At 50.7% G+C, this 15,780-nt stretch overlaps 1 protein-coding gene across 3 annotated transcripts in view; it reads left to right on the top strand.

The window, feature by feature from the left end:
* WWP2 (WW domain containing E3 ubiquitin protein ligase 2) overlaps positions 1-15,780 on the top strand; it is a 93,635-nt gene that overhangs the window by 36,061 nt on the left and 41,794 nt on the right. For all 3 annotated transcript variants that reach the window (XM_073308344.2, XM_073308346.2, XM_073308347.2), the window contains one exon: positions 9,392-9,510. In XM_073308344.2, coding sequence (XP_073164445.1) covers positions 9,392-9,510 — 119 coding nt within the window. The remainder of the gene's footprint in view (positions 1-9,391; positions 9,511-15,780) is intronic.

Genomic DNA, 15,780 nt, shown 5'->3' on the forward strand with positions numbered 1-15,780 from the left:
TGCAGTGGGATATGATAGCAGAAATGCCCAGCAGAGCTTTGAGCTCGAGGCTGAGGTCCTGGAGCAGGGGGACGATAGGCTATGGGCAGCAGCAGCAGGGTATAGCATTCAAAGCTGAGCATCTCCCGTTCAGACAGACAGCAGTGACTGGAGGGAGTTGCGAGAAGAGCACTGAGGATGGTCAGGGGCTGGAGGAGAGAGGTGTGAAAGGTGTGCGTGGCTCTGCAGTGGGGAGGCTGGTGTGAGGCGGGGCGGTCAGGAGAAGTCGGGTGGAGGTGAGGTGAGTGTCAGGAAGGCTTGCTGCGTGTGAGCTTTGCAAGGCTGTGGAAGGGTCTCCAAAGGGCAGGCTGGGAGCCCCATCAGGGGCCACTAGCAAATCTAGGGAAAAGGCCAGCCTAACGAACCTTAGACTCTCCTCCAGATCCTGCCACCACACAACCTCATGTGGCTTCTGGGCTGGGAGTGTGCTGACAGCCTCAAACCTGCATCGCTGGGCCAGCCTGCTGATCTGGCTTGTGAGCAGTGCTCTCCTGCGGCCCTGGCTGGGCTGGGAGCAATTCTGCAAGCTATGAAACCTTCCAAGGCCAGGACATTTTGCCTTCATTTGTTCCAACAGCTGAGACTTGGGCTAACCTGAGAGCTGGAGGTTTAGAGCAATTTGCAAAGGGCTGCGGAGGCGGTTTCTGGGCATGGCCGCTTGGGAGGACGAGTGGCAAGTCTAATAGCAGCCTTGTCTACACCACCAACTGGCTGTCCCCTGCTAGCACTGGTGGGAGCCCTCAGGTGGGCAGCGGTTCAGCTCCAGCTGCTATCCTCAGCGCCATGCCGATTAAGCTGGCTCTGAGCAGATACGATGAATGTGGTGCTGGAGCCAGGGAACAGGCTGTGCGCAGGCTCCCCATAGCGCCAATCCCAGGGCAGGGGAACCCCTGTATTGGGGGTGGTGGGGGAAGGGGCCGTAGAAATCTAGTGTGGAGGAGGTTGGTGCGTTTGCAGCACTTAATGTCTCTGGCCCTGCTGCTCCATCCATGCATGCTCTGCCCGGTGCCGCCCTCAGTGTGAGGGTCCGTGCGAGGGAGGCTGGAGAGCCTGTGCACCCGGCATCCTTTCCCAGTCCTCTCAGGATGGGGGAGGCGGTTTCCCTTCTCCTCACTTCGTGATGCTGCTACATGCAATGTGCTTCTCTCTGTCCTACAAACAGATGGGGAAGCCTCTGCCTCTGTCACATCCTCCCCCGCGCTTTCACGGAGACCAGAGGAATTTCTCAGCTGTGCATTTCACCTTGTGGCTAATGGCTCTGGGGGCCCCCATAGCATGTTCTCCAGAGCTGCCCGGACACCAGGTCACTCAAGCCGTCCTGGTCTCATGTGCCTCATGCCCGGGGCGCATTCTGCCTTCTCCCATTCAGCTGCACCCTCTTACCGCACGAGTGTCTCCTGTGTTGGGCTTTAGTAGGTCACCCTGCAGTCCCTGTGCTGGGGCCATGGGTTTGTGACCACATTCAGAGGGGGTGAAATGACCATGTGCTTGGAGGAGATGAAACCCACTGAGTGGGTTTAATAGAGGGGCCTAGACACAAGCTCAGGGACTGAGTCCTTCTCTGGGCCTGCCCCTGCCCTTGCAGAGCGGGCGAAGGCCGGGGCTCTGTCTGGGGGCTGGCAGTATTCTGTTTTGGCTGAGTCTGCTGCCCCTGCTCTCCTGAGCTCTGGTCGACTTGGGTTTGCACAGAAGGGGCGAGAGCCTCCCGCAGCTCCTCATGAGACAGGGTGTCTGAATGCATTCCTGATTCAGCCCAGCTTTGGCTCTCCTCCCCTGGGTGCTGGCAAGGCTCCGAGAGTCCATTCCCATCGAGCTCTGCCTTGCTTTTTCCTGCTCCTATTTTAAGTTTTGGTTCCCAGCTGCGTCTTCACCACGTGGCCATGCTCTGTTTGTTTCCAGGCCTCTATTAAAAGACAGTGCCCATGCGGGAGCGCTCGTAGGAGGCCTGGGCTGGCAGGCTGGCTAATTCGGGCCTGGTAACCCTGTGTGGCCTTCTGGCAGCCTGGAAACATCCTGTTTTGGTTTCTAAAATCTCTCTGGGCTGCTTCTAGCTTGTCTGTATTGAGAAGGGCCCAGCATGTGCCTGAAGCTGCCTGCTCCGATGGGGTCCAGCCTGGGTGGGGAGCACCGCCACCTCCCTTCCCCCAGCTGGAGCACCTGGTAGCTGGGCTGTCAGCACAGGCTTTGCCGTTAGCTTTGGGTAGACCATGTCCCTTGTCCTCACTGCCACCTGGCTTCAGAAGGGAAGCTCCTTTCCAAGAGACTGCGGGGAGAGGCATTGACTCGCCTGGAGGGAGCAGGGAGAATGTTCCTCTTGGGGCCAGAGATCTCCCCACAGTGTGTTGAGTGCAGTGGGTTTGGTCTTTAGCCCTTTACAACTGGCCCTCACTGCAGCAGAGCCCAGGCCCTGAGCTCAGGCCTTGCCTCAACCAGGGTTTGGACTTGAGCGGTTTAACGGGGTATGTGTGCGTTGGGAGGGTTATAATGAGAACTGTGGCCAGAGCCAAGGCTGTTTCTCTAGGGCTGCCCCATGGGAGGAATTGTGACTAGACAGAAACAGGCCTAGCTGCTCCTGCTCGCATGCCGACCCATCCGGCTGCTGAACAGAGCCAGCTGCTCTTGTCAGTGGCTGATTTCTCTGTAGCAATCAGCTTCTGCTATTGCCCACGTTCCCTCCCTGTCCCAGGGTCACGCTCGGCTGCTCCCTACGGGGAGCAAGAACTGAGCAACTGGAAGCAATTGTGGGCTTGTCAGCCCTCGTGTGGGGCACAATAGATGTTGTGGCCCTGTGGCTGCCAAGCTGCCTTTTCCTCCCCGATCCCAGCTCTGGGCAGAGTCCTGAACTGCAGGGACAGCGGGAGGGTTTTGCCCTTTTAAGGTGATAGCTTGTCTGGACTCTTTCCTGTCGGTGCTCCCCCCCTCTCCCTGCAGAAGGGGCTGCTTCAGCAGGGCTCATTTGGAAGCAGTGCTCTGCCCTATGGTCCTGAGCTGCTCGAGCCAGGTGGGGGAGAGTCCTGGCTGTTCTCTGCCTGAAGGGTTCTCCCTGCCCTCATTTACAGAGCTAGTGTAAAAAGCCCACTTGGAACATCATCTGAATGCCAGGTTATTTCCATGAGTCAGTGATTCCCGTTTCCCTCTCCTCACTCCCCAGCCTTAAACAGACGTATCTTCTGTGGCCACCAGAGCCTTCCAGGCTGCTCCTTGCCCCAGAAAGGGCTCTGTTTTTTGGTGGCTGTGATCCAACTCCCCTACCAGCCGGCCCTGAGCTCTGCCCCACCCTGCTCAGACATGGTCTTCAGCCAGCAAGGGTGAAGCGGTTCCTTTTCCTGAGGGTCTCCGTGCTCTGCTGGGGCACAGAGCAGTGAAGGGACCATGCATCTAGAATCGGGGACCCAGTTTGCCACCAGTTGCCAGCAGAGCTGGCTCGAAACTTGGATTGTGTCAGTGCGGCCCAGGGTTAAAGCTTGCGTAGGAACCATGGCAGCTGCCAGCGTTTTGCTCCTGCTGGAGGCCTCAGCTGGCACATGGGTCTCTCCCCCCGTAGCCAGGTCAGTACAGACCGGATTCCCTAATCATGTTTGTGTAACTGCTTTGGCTGGTTCCCCCTTCCTCCCCGCTCTGTGCAGCCAGAGAGCCCAGGGTACATAGCTCTGCATCCTGCTGCTGCTCCATGTACGTTGATTAGTGTTCTATTTCTATTATGGTAGCACCCAAAGGCCCCCGGGGGATTGGGCCCCTTGGTCCTGGGCACTCTGCATTGTGCCCTGGCCACTGTCCTGCTGAGGGATGTGCTCAGAATGCAGTGACACCCAAGGGGTCAGGCAGCACAGCGGATGTGATGGCAGGAGAGCTGCACTGTAGACACAAAGTGAAGCAGGAACTGTGTGTGTGTGTGCGTGTGTGTGTGCGTGCCTGTGACCAGATCCCTGTTGCAAGTTGTAGTGTAGACAGGACTTGCCCGAGGTCACACAGCAAGCTAGGAGTGGAGACAGTAATAGAACCTGTGAGACCTGACTCCAGTCCCTTGCTCACCCAGGAGCCTGGGCAGAGTTGGAGACAGATCTGTGGCTTTGTGGCACACCCATTTCTTGGCTGGCTAGCAGAGGCATTGTTCCACTGAGAGACTGGCTTCCTCCTTAGCTCTGCTGCCCTGTCCCTGCGATCTCCTGACCTTCAGCCCTCGTGCCACTGTCCTGGTCTCAGTCAAGGGGTGTGCCTAGATTCAAGGGCAGCTAGTGTGCCCTGCTCTGTCGACAGGCCTCTTCTCCAGATCTCCAGCTCTGTACACCTCACTGAAATGATGCTGCCAATGCATGTTAATTCATGAGGAGGGGAGTGTTGGCTAGAAGGCAGAGGTTGATGGCTTAGGTGTATCACAGCCCTCCGCTAAGGAGTGGGGTGATCCTGTGAGTTCTGGAAGGAGCAGGCTGTATGGAAGTATTCCCAAGGCTCTGGCTCCTGCTGGCCCTCCTGGTGTGCATGGCCTCTTTGCTTGTGCATGAGATTTTAACCCCTTGATTTGTGTGGAATAAAGAAGACAGGCTATTCTTCAGGGGTCTGTGCTGAGAGCAGAGGGAAGGACTCTGTGCCTGGGAGTTGACCAGCCATGTGTAAGAGCCCCCCCATTTCCTCCAGTCAATGTTAATGTTGGTGCTAACTTGGGGTTGAGGGCTAGGGGCTTCAAATAACCTTTGGGTAGACATGGATCAGCCTGAAAATTAACTGCTGCCCCCAAACATAGCTGCCAAGTGTAATGGGTTTTATGAAAGTTATGTAAAATAAGATAATTTGCATATTTACAAATAATTTGCATATGCCCCTAACTTGATCTTAAATGAGTGGTTTTACTGTGGGTGAAACATCCGCTGGCAGCCCTAGAGAATGAAGCCTGGCGTGTATTTACAGAGCCAGAGCAGGGTAAGCTTCATGTGCGCGCTGCCCTGCAGCATGGCCCATCCTGGGGGGAGGGCCACTTGCAGTAACAAGGCAGTGCCTTCTCAGGACCTGAGACCCACCAAACTCCTCTTACAGAGGGGCCCCAAACATCCATTAGATGGGAACAGCTTTTCATCCTGGCTGAGCTAACCTGAGCTCAGGCAAGTCCAGGGTCTGTCTGTAGGAAACACTGCAAAACCTTCCTCTTTGAAAACCCCTTTCCATCCTTTGCGTGGCCCTCACAGCATTGCCACTTCACCCTAACAACTGCAGGGGGCGTGGCTGAACTCTAAAACCCCTCCCCCAAGCAGGACTTTCCTCCAGAAATGGAGAATGCCCAAGAGCTCAGGGAGCCTGGTGGAGCGCTCACTGTTGCAATCCATGTCATGTGGAAGGCTCTCAGCTACCAGTGGTTGGCAGCCGTACAATCCCAGTAGTATAAAATGGGCAGAGAGCTGCGCTGGGTTCAGGATGAAGACCGATAGGTGAAAGCTTTGTAAGCCATCAGCAATGCCCTGAGGTGTCTAATGCCCCAACAAGTGTGAAAATCAGAGGGGGTCCTATATAAATGTCACATTAAAAACCAGTGTAGTTAGAAGAATGTTAAGGTTGCAAAGTCAAGCCCTCAACAGTTAGGAAAAGCCAGAATGAAGGTTCCCAGTGTTCCCTTAACACTCCCTCGCATGCGTATATGTTAGGATAGTCTTGAACTCCATAGTCACACATTAGACTCATAGAAATGTGGGACTTGGAAGGACCCCGAGAGGTTTTCTAGCCCCTGTGCTGAGGCAGGGCTAAGTATTATCTAGACTGTGCCTGGCTCGTGTTTGTCTAACCTGCTCTGAAAAATCTCCAATGACAGAGATTCTGCAGCCTCCCTAGGTAATTTGTTCCAGTGCTTAACCATCCTGACAGGAAGTTTTTCCTGATGTCCAACCTGAATCTCCCTTGCTGCAATGTAAGCCCATTGCATCTTGTCCTGTCCTCAGTGGTTCAGGAGAGCAATTTATCACCCTCCTCTTTATAACACTCTTTTCCGTACTTGAAGGCTGTTAGCTCCCCTCCCCACCCCTCCTTCTCCAGACTAAACAAGCGCAGTTTATCAGTCTTTCCTTGTAGGTCATTGTTTTTTCCTGTATCAGCTGTCAGCAGGGTTTCAGATCCATAGCACAGACCTCTCCCATCTGAGAGAGAGCCTGCATGGCTGGTGCAGCCTGAGAGAGGGGGTAGTGGGCGGGCGGGCAGCAGGGGCAGTAGCAGCCTCTCTCATCCCTGTTCAGATCCTGCCCAATTCCCTTCCCCATTGAGTCACCCCAGCCTCTGGCTCCCCCATCCCTCCCCGGGGCAGGCTCTATGCTGGCTGAGTGCCTGAAGCCAGGTGTCACCCACCTCCAGCAGCTGCTGCAGGAGGAACTGCATCTCCTGCCCACAGCTCAGCCAAATGCATGGCCTGCAGGCAGGTGTCACAGGGCTTTTAAGTGTGTGTGTGTGTGTCACATGAGCTGTGTGACGCTGGGCAGCTGTGCTCTAAAAAGCATAGGCATAACCCAACTTAGCACTGCTGCAGGGCTGGGCTGCCTGTCAGCATGCCATCTGCTGGGTGGTCTCCTCCACCCAGGTCAACTGAGTCAAGAGCTCAGGCCCGATGGTCAGGGACAGGTGGCAGATGAGCTCCCTCCACCAGTGCTTCAAGCCACTTGGTGGGGCGTGGGTCCAGTGCTCTATCTCTGCATTTACCTTTCCGCCATGCATCCTTCTCTGCCAGAGAACTGGCAGGATTTGGATGCCAGGGTGGGTTAGCGGCTGCAGAGACAGGACTGCTTTGGTGCCTCTCCCTGTGAGGGAGGGCACTAGTGCTCAACCACCTGGTCTTGTCCATGCTCCGACACCAGCTCAACCCTGAGCCCGGCCCCGGAGATCCCGGCCCAGCTCCAGAGGGTAGCTCTGGAGTTCTTCTGGCCAGGACTGCACTGGGTCTCTGCAGGGGTCCTGAGTCTTCCCCTGAAGGAGGGAGGACAGAGCCTGGTCTGCCTCCACAGCCAGGTCCATGTCTTCCACTTCCAGGCCCTGCAGAGACTCCTTTACAGTGCAGGTACTCCGGTGAGGAGCACGTTGGTGCACACCTTCCTCTGCCGCCTCCGAGGGCTCCGATACGACTGGCAGCTATTTTCTCTCCATCCGAGCAGTCTTCTGTGAGACCTCTCTGAGCTGCCAGTCTTCTACCAGGACCTTCTCCAGATCTGGAAGCTGTTCTTTGCGACTAGGTCCATTGTGGCCACCGAGGGGGAGGACCTCCTCGCGGAGCACCTGCTACACAACCCCAACCTACATGTACAGGTGGCGGAGTCCCCCCTCCGTGCACCGGAGACTGGTCCTGGCACAAACCACCAGAATCAGAGATCTCCTGGATTATGACAGTGGGGACTGGATGGATCTGCAAGTGCTTGGTCAGTAGCACGGGGCTCTCCACCCTCCTGACCCCCTGTGTGTGCTCCAGGAGGTGGGGGTAGCCTTGTCACCCACCTCTTGGGTTTTCCTTGAGCGGGCACTGGGAGAGGGTGCTCCCCACTCACCCCAGGCCCTCCGGACCTTTTCATCGTGCCCCTGTCCCGCGAGCCCCCCAGCTCCCTCCCCTCCATAACCTGAGCCAGCTGCACACCCTGCAGCCAGTTCGCTTCAGAAACGTGCCAAGGGAACACATTTACATGCTTGTGCTCCACACATTTCACTTTCTGACCCTCGTGTCCCGCCCCGATGCCAAATGGTGGGACTATTTACCACCTGTAGAGGGTGAGGAACCCTGATGGGTCAGACTCTATTCCACCCTCGTCCCACAGCCCACCAGGGATGTTGGTTGGCGGCTCCTTCATGGAACCGTGAGCTCAGGCATGTGCCTGGCACGGTTCACCCCCATCTCCGATACCTGCCCCTTTTGTGGTGTGAGGGAGAACCTGGCACAAGCTTATCTGAAATGCACCAAGTTGCAGCCTCTATTCCGGCTCCTCCAGAACCTCCTGCTGAGGTTCTGGCTACACTTTTCCCCAGACTTCTTCATATATTCACACCCTGTCCATGGCCCCACCAAGTTGCGAGACCTCCTCCTGGCCCTGGCCAAAGTGGCCGTCTTCAACACCAGGAGGAGGATGCTGGATGAGGGGGTGCTCTGCGACTGGGGGCCTATTTCTGCTCCTCCCTGGTCTCACGCATCCAAGTAGAGTTCCTCTGGGCGGCATCCGCTGGCTTCCTAGACAGCTTTGAGGAGCAGTGGGCACTGTCCAGGGTTCTCTGCTCGGTGTCCCCCGCTGGATCCCTAGTTCCGAACCTGTGACCTCCACTTCTTTCCCTGTTATTCTTTAGTTGTCCCCTGTGTTTAGTTGGATCCCAGGTCTAATGGTCCCTCCTGCAAGGCTGGGGGAGGGGCCTTTAGACATGCGTGGGCTTACGCCTGCCTGTTTCCTGGAAATTCAATATGGCCAACAACTCCTGTCTGAGACCAGTGTGTCTGAAACTAGCTTTCCAGGACCCCAGCGCCCAGCCAGCCTGTCCCCTCCTGCATGGGGAGTGGTTGGTACTGTGATTCCAGTGCTGCCATGTCCCATTGCCCTTCCCTACTCACCTGTGGCTGGTGTGTGGTGCTAAGGTTCTCCTGAATTGCTCTGCTCAGCCTTACTGTGAGACATGCCATGTTTTCTTAGGCTGCAAGGGCTGGAGGCTGGAGTCCTCGAGTGGGAGGCTGCTCAGTGAGTGAAGTTGGCTGGCCGTGCCCACACACTCTTTGGGAACGGCAGTGTCTCAGGCATAGCAGGGGGGAATTTTGCCCACAGGGACAGGTGCACTGAACTGAGCCTCGGGAGTTACTTCATGAGAGAGCTGCATGACTGGGGAGAGGTGAGCTTGGCTCTAAAATGTGACCGCCGCTGATAGGGAGAGTCCTGTGTCTAGATCTGGCTTGGGGACCAGATCTGATTCGAATGCAGGAGTGGTAGGGCTCCCAAGTACCAAATAACCAAGTGTCTCTCAGAAGAGACTTGGACTATTCATTGATACGCCCATTAGTGCAAGGTGAGCAGAGGCGTGTGGAACTGAGACCTCTGAGCCCTAATGCCCAGCACCAAAGCCCACACGCTGTTCCTCCTGGACTCCCCATTGCTGGGACTTGGGCACGAGTGGCCAAGGTGTGTCTGGAACCAGTGTGCCTGCCTGCCTCTGAGCTGGGTGTTCTGGAGAGAGGGTGTATGAAGTTAGGTAGGTGCTCTGGGGAGCACGATGGCGTGGGACTCACTGGGAAGGCTGGCAGGGTGCACCTGGAGGGAGGGGTAGTCTGTGGCCTTCAGCACAGTTCCAGGCAAAAGGAAGTGAGGAGTTTCCTTCTGAGGCCAGCCTGGTCTCTGACCTGTTATGTGTCATTATCCCGCAGGACACACAGAAATTCAGCTGGAGCAGCCAGACAGAACGCAGGGAATGGAGACCACAGTCCCAGCACCAGGGTCCGCCACCGACAGCAAGTCAAGAGTCCAAGCACAGCGAATGGCACAGGTGAAGCATGGGACTGGATGGGCTGATGCTTGGCTTTTCAGGTACTGGCTCTGGCAGGCAGCGCTCAGGGCCTCAGCTGGTGGAGCAAGATGAAGCTGTACGGATGCTTGTTGAGCCAAAGCGATCTCCCGGTAACACACAGTGTGGCCCCTGGCTGCCCTGGAATTTCATGAAAATATTGTGTAATGTGGCCAAAGACTACTGGTCCCAGCCTGCAATGCTCTATTTTGATCCAAACAGACGGCCCACGGTATGTACTGGGACTTGTGCTGTCCCCGCATTGCTATATTTAAGGAGAGAGAAGTTCCATTCTGGGCCAGTTAGGAGCATCCTTTGGGTTCCTTGTGAGTTGCCATTGTGGCCCCATGACTGAGTAATTGGAACAGCTCTGCCATGGATTCCAAGGTCTGAACGGACCATTGTGATCCTCTAGTCTGACCTCTTGTATAGCACAGGCTAGAGAACTGTCCCCAAATAACTTCCAGAGCAGATCTTTTAAAAAAAAAGCCATTCTTCATTTAAAAATTCTCAGTGGTGGAGAATTCACCGTGACTTTTGGTAAGTTGTTCCAACAGTTAATTACTTGCACTGTTAAAAATTTACACCTTATTTCCAATCTGAATTTGTCTAGCTTCAACTTCCAGCCATTAGATTGTGTTAGACCTTTCTCTGGTAGATCGAAGAGCCCACTATTAAATATTTTTTCCCCATGTAGATACTTGTGGACTGTGATCAAGTCACCCCTTATGCTTCTCTTTGTTGAGCTAATTAGACTGAGCTATTTGAGTCTGTCACTACATGGCATATGTTCTCATCCTTCAGTCATTCTTGTGGCTCTTCTCTGAACCCTCTCCAATTTGTCAACATTGTTTTTGAATTGTGGGCACCAGAACTGGATACAATATTCCAGCAACAGTCACACCAGTGCCAAATTCAGAAGTAAAATAACTTCTCTACTTCTCCTTGAGATTCCTCTGGTTAAACATTCCAGGATCGCATTAGCTGTTTTGACCATTAGGAGTTCATGTTCAGCTGATTGTCCACTATGACCCCCAATCTTTTCAGAGTCACTGCTTCCCAGGATAGAGTCATCCATTCTGTAAATGTGGCTGACGTTTTTTGTTCCTAGATGTACATATTTACATTTAACTGTATAAAAACCCATATTGTTTGATTGCGCCTAGTTTACCAAGTGATCTAGATCACTCTCAGTGACTTGTCCTCGTCATTATTTATCATTGCTCCAATTTTTGCATCATCTGCAACTTTATCATTGATGAGCTTACATTTTCTTCCAGGTCATTGATAAAAGTATTCAATAACCTAGGGCCAAGAACCAATCCCCCCTGAGGGGACACCCATTTAATTTATGATTCCCCATTTACAGTTACATTTTGAGGCTTATCAGTTAGCCAGTTTTTAATCCACTTAACGTGTGCCATGTTAATTTTATATAGTTCTAGTTTTTTAATGAAAACGTGCAAAGCCTCATCAAATTCCTTGCAGAAGACCAAATATATTACATCAACACTTCTACCTTTATCAACCAAACTTGTAATGTCAAACTAAGTTCATTTTTTAATGACAGATCTATTTGCCGTAACCCATGTTGATTTGCATTAATTACATTATCCTCCTTTAGTTTAGTATTAATCGAGGCCTGTATCAGTGGCTCCATTATCTTGCCCAGGGTTGATGTCAGGCAGAAAGGCCTATAATTACCATGGCACAATGTTAGCCTTCTTCCAGTCTTCGGGAACAACTACCCCAGTGCTCCAAGACTTACTGAAAACCAGCATTAACGGTTCAGTGGGCACTTCATCCAGCTCTTTTAAAACTCTTGGATGCAAGTTATCTGGACCTGCTGATTTTAAAAATGTCTGACTTTAGTAGCTTCTGTTTAACATCCACCAGAGATGCAAGTGGAATGGAAAGAGTGTTACCACCACCACCATTTGTTTTCCCACCCCAGCTATAGAACAGCAATACTGTGACATACCAGGGTACAGGCCAGACCAGTGTGGGGCTGTGTGACCCCTGCCCTGCAGCCTTGGGTGCCTTAAAATGCCTTGCTGAAGTAGTTCCCACCTGGGCCACTCACAAACAGCCTTCAGCATGCAAGCCACACCGTGAGTGGCTCTGTGTAATTGCAGCCTGCCAGCCACACTTGGCTTACACTGTAGCTCTCACTGACCTTGGGTGACCCCAGCACAACCCCAGTCTCAGATTTCCCCCAAGAAATGTATGTCCTGTACTGGCCAGCCCTCTCCTGGACAATACAAATATTTTGTCTGTTATTCCTTTAATGGGATAATATGCCAGTGTATTATCTTAAGTAGTTATTCAGACACTTAGTTCAAGCACGCTGGATTAGATAAAACAGTAAAACAAGTTTATTAACTGCAAAGAGAGAGCTTTTAAGTGAATACAAGTAATGAGGCATAAAAGTCAGAAATGGTTACTAGAAATATAAAGATTAAACGCTTACTAATGCCTAACTTAACAAACTACATGAGATTCAGAGCGAAGTTTCTCACCACATGCTCCAGCAGTTTGCTGACGAAACTCTGAGGTCTGGACCCCTCCTCCAGAGTCCAACATCTGCTTCCTTTATCTCTTTAGGTGCAGTGAAAGCAATGGGCAGTGGGAGAGGGGGGTGGCCTTCGGGAGGGGGGTGTCCCTCCTTTTTAAAGTTTGTCCCCCCCTTGAAAATCATTTCCTGCTGGGCACGGGGAGTCAGAGTCTATGTGGAAGGATGTTCCCTGCCAGCTTTCTTTGTTTCCCTTCCTGCTTAATGACTCTGTTTACTGCTTAGATGAAAATGAAGCAGCGTACACATTCCATTGCTTAGGACAGACCTGTTTGCCAGCTTGTGTTTGGGCAGGGCTATGGGGTTTGGAACAAGTGCTAATAACACCATACAGGGGCGTCATAACTTCACACAGTGTTGCCACACACATTTTACCAGGACAGTGCTGACCAGAATATTAAAAAATGATACCTTACAAGTGTACTTTATACAAAGATTATTACAATAGTGTCTAGGGTGTGAATACAGGGATATATTTTGTCACAAATACTTTCTGAATACTCTGCCTTTTCCTCATTATTATTGGTAATAAGAAGGAGTACTTGTGGCACCTTAAAGATTAACAAATTTATTTGAGCATAAGCTTTCGTGAGCTAACTAACTAACAAGGCTGCTACTCTGAAACCAGTCATTTTTGATAATGTTACTGTTTCCATTTAGTAATGGACCAATACCATTGTCAGGATTCTTTTTGTTCCTAATATATTTTAAAAACTCCTTATTGTCCTTAACCCTGCTGGCTATAGATTTCTACGTGTGTTCCTTGGCTTCCCATATCAATTTTCTACAATTCTGAGCTTCTTATTTATATTCATTACTATCAATTTCCCCTTTCTTCCGTGTGTGTGTATAAATTAATAAAAACATAGAGTTTAAGGCCAGAAGGGAACATTAGATCACCTAATCTGACTCCTGTATATCGCAGGCCATAAAATTCTCCATTACCCCTTATTGAGCCCAGAAACTTGTGTTTGGTGAAAGCATATCTTCCAGAAGGGCATTCAGTCTAGATCTGAAGACACCAAGAGAGGTCTTCTTTTGGGAGTTTGTTCCAGTAGTTAATCACCCTCACTTTTTTTTTTTAAATAAAAAAAATTGTGCCTTATTTCTAGTTTGAATTTGTCTGTCTTTGGCTTTCAGACATTGTTCTGCCTTTCCCTGTTAAATTAAAGAGCTCTTGAGTGCTTGGTATTTTCTCCTTACACTCTGTAATCAAGTTAGATTGCGCTCTTTAAGTCTCTCACTGTAAGGTGTTTTTTTTACCAGCCCTCGAAGTTTTTGTGGCCTTTTTCTGCACCCTTTCTGATTTTTCTGTATCCTTTTTAAAACATGGACATCACGCAATATTTCAGTATCAGTTTCACCAATGTCATATACAAAGGTAAAATTTCCACCCTACTTCCCTTCTATCCATCTAAGAATCGCGGTCGCCCTTTTTGCCCGGCATTGCACAAGAAGTTCATGAGGAGTTGCTTGTCCATTATGACCTCACAATCCTTTTCAGAGTCACTGCTTTCCTTGTTCCTAGATGCATAACTTTGCATTTGTCTGTATTAAAACACATTTTGTTTGAATGGGCCCTGGTTATGAAGCAATCCAGATCACTCTGTAGGGTGGCTGTGTCTTCTCTGTTATTTACCACTCCAACAATGTGTGTGTCATCCCCAAATGTTTTCAGCCATGGTTTTACTTCAGGATCATTGATGAAGTTTTCATAGTGCGTGGATGAATACTGATCACTGTTGAACCCCACTAGTAACACTTCAATTCAATGATGATTCCCCATTGACAATTTTTTTTTTTTTGAAGGATAGTTCAGTTATCCAGTTCATGCGTTTAATGTGCTATATTGATATTGGCCAGAGATCTCCTCAGCCAGCTTTTCTAGCACTCTTGGGTGCAAGTTATTCAGGCCTGCTGATTTGAAAATGTTTGTCCTTCGTAGATGCCAGTTAATATCATTGTTAGTTACTAATGGAGTAGAAAAGTACTTCATCTGACTACAACATTCTGCTTCTTTCCAAATGATATTTATTGATCACTTCTGCCTTTTCTGTATCATTATTAATGATTTCTCTCTATGTAATAATGGCCTATCCCATGGATTTTTTTCCTTGATGTCTTTAGCTTCCCTTATAAATTTTCTGCACTCCATAACTTCTAACTTATATTGATTGCTGTCTATTTCCCCATTTTTCCATGTGTTATATGTTTCTGTTTTATTTCAAGTAGCTGCCTTCGCTTTGCCTCTGAATCAGGATGGGCTTTTAGCCGAAGATGTTGTCTTTTTGGATTGTAGAATTAGATTTTTGGCCATTTAATAAACTCTTCTTAAACAGCTTCCAATTTTCATTCACATTTTTCTGTCTAAAGTTTTTCTCCCATCAGTTTTGCTCAGAATATTCCTCAGCTTTGGGAAATCAACTCTTTTGAAGCACCAAGATTGTATATTGCTGGTTGGGAGACGCCTCTGTTTGCCCATATGGAATGGAACCAGGTTATGATTTCTGATCCCTGTTACACACCTAACTCCTCTTGTTCCCTGGCCTGTAACAGACCACTACCCCCTTCTGTGCTGTGTTAGGTAGGTAGCCATACACATTCAGGATCCTGTGGTTCTGAGTTATCAGTCACTCTAAAACCGGTAATTGTGTCTTTAATGCAGAGTATCTCTCCACACACCTTTTACCTACTCTGTGCTTCCTAAACAAGTTGTAACCAGTGACTTTAACATTACAGTCTTATGAATTGTCCCATCAGGTTTCAACGATACCAATTTTATTAAATTTATTCTTGTCAGTGAGAATTTCCAATTCCTCTTTGGTTGTTTCCCAGATTCCTAGCATTGGTATGTGAATGATTGAAAGGCTTCTCTTCACATTCTTGGCTGTATCAATTCAGTTTGTTCGCAACATGCTGAGTTTGTTTGTACATGATTTGCCACCTTCTCCTGGTGGTGGTAGTTTAATGCCCTCCTGGGTGCCTCAGCTCCTTGCCTGCTGAGAAGGTTAGCCGGTGAGATGCAGGCTGTCCTGTTCATACCACCCCTGTCCCACTGCACTGTAGCCCAGGGTTCCACAGAACTTCAGGCACAATGTGCAGCTGTGGGGCGTTCTCAGTATCTGTAAAATCTCTCCAGAACTGGCTCTCTTAGGTAGTACGTATCTACGAGCATCTAGGAATCTGCCTAGGGCCTACAAGTAACCTCCGAGGCGTAATGATGCCCATGGCCATGGTAACTCGGCCACTGCTTTGACTCTTGGGATTTCTACTGACTTACCCATTGTGTGGAAGCCATCTCTCTTTGTGAGTGAAGGGGTCTCCTGTGGGGACTGAGGTGCAGGGACTGGCTGGGGCTCCCTCTCCCAGAATTAGACTTGGATCAACATGGGTCACAAGCTGCTGCTTGTTTTCACTCTTGGAACCCGTTTGAAGCCTGTGGCCTGGCTTTGGTCACACATTACACTTAGAATTCAGTCGTGGGTCAAGTGGGTTCCCCTGAGTCCTAGCAGAGTGACAGGCGTCAAGGCGAGGGGCTGGCAAATGTGCACAGGGGAGCTGCCATCCTTCATGCTGTCATGCATGTGAGCACGTGTGCGCACTCGATGTCCAGGAGTGGCTGCACTCCTCCCTGTGCAGAGGAGGAGGAGCAGCTGCTAGAGGCATGGCCTGTGAGGGAG

Source organism: Lepidochelys kempii, chromosome 12 (genome assembly GCF_965140285.1).
Source record: "Lepidochelys kempii isolate rLepKem1 chromosome 12, rLepKem1.hap1, whole genome shotgun sequence".
Taxonomy (NCBI): domain Eukaryota; kingdom Metazoa; phylum Chordata; order Testudines; family Cheloniidae; genus Lepidochelys; species Lepidochelys kempii.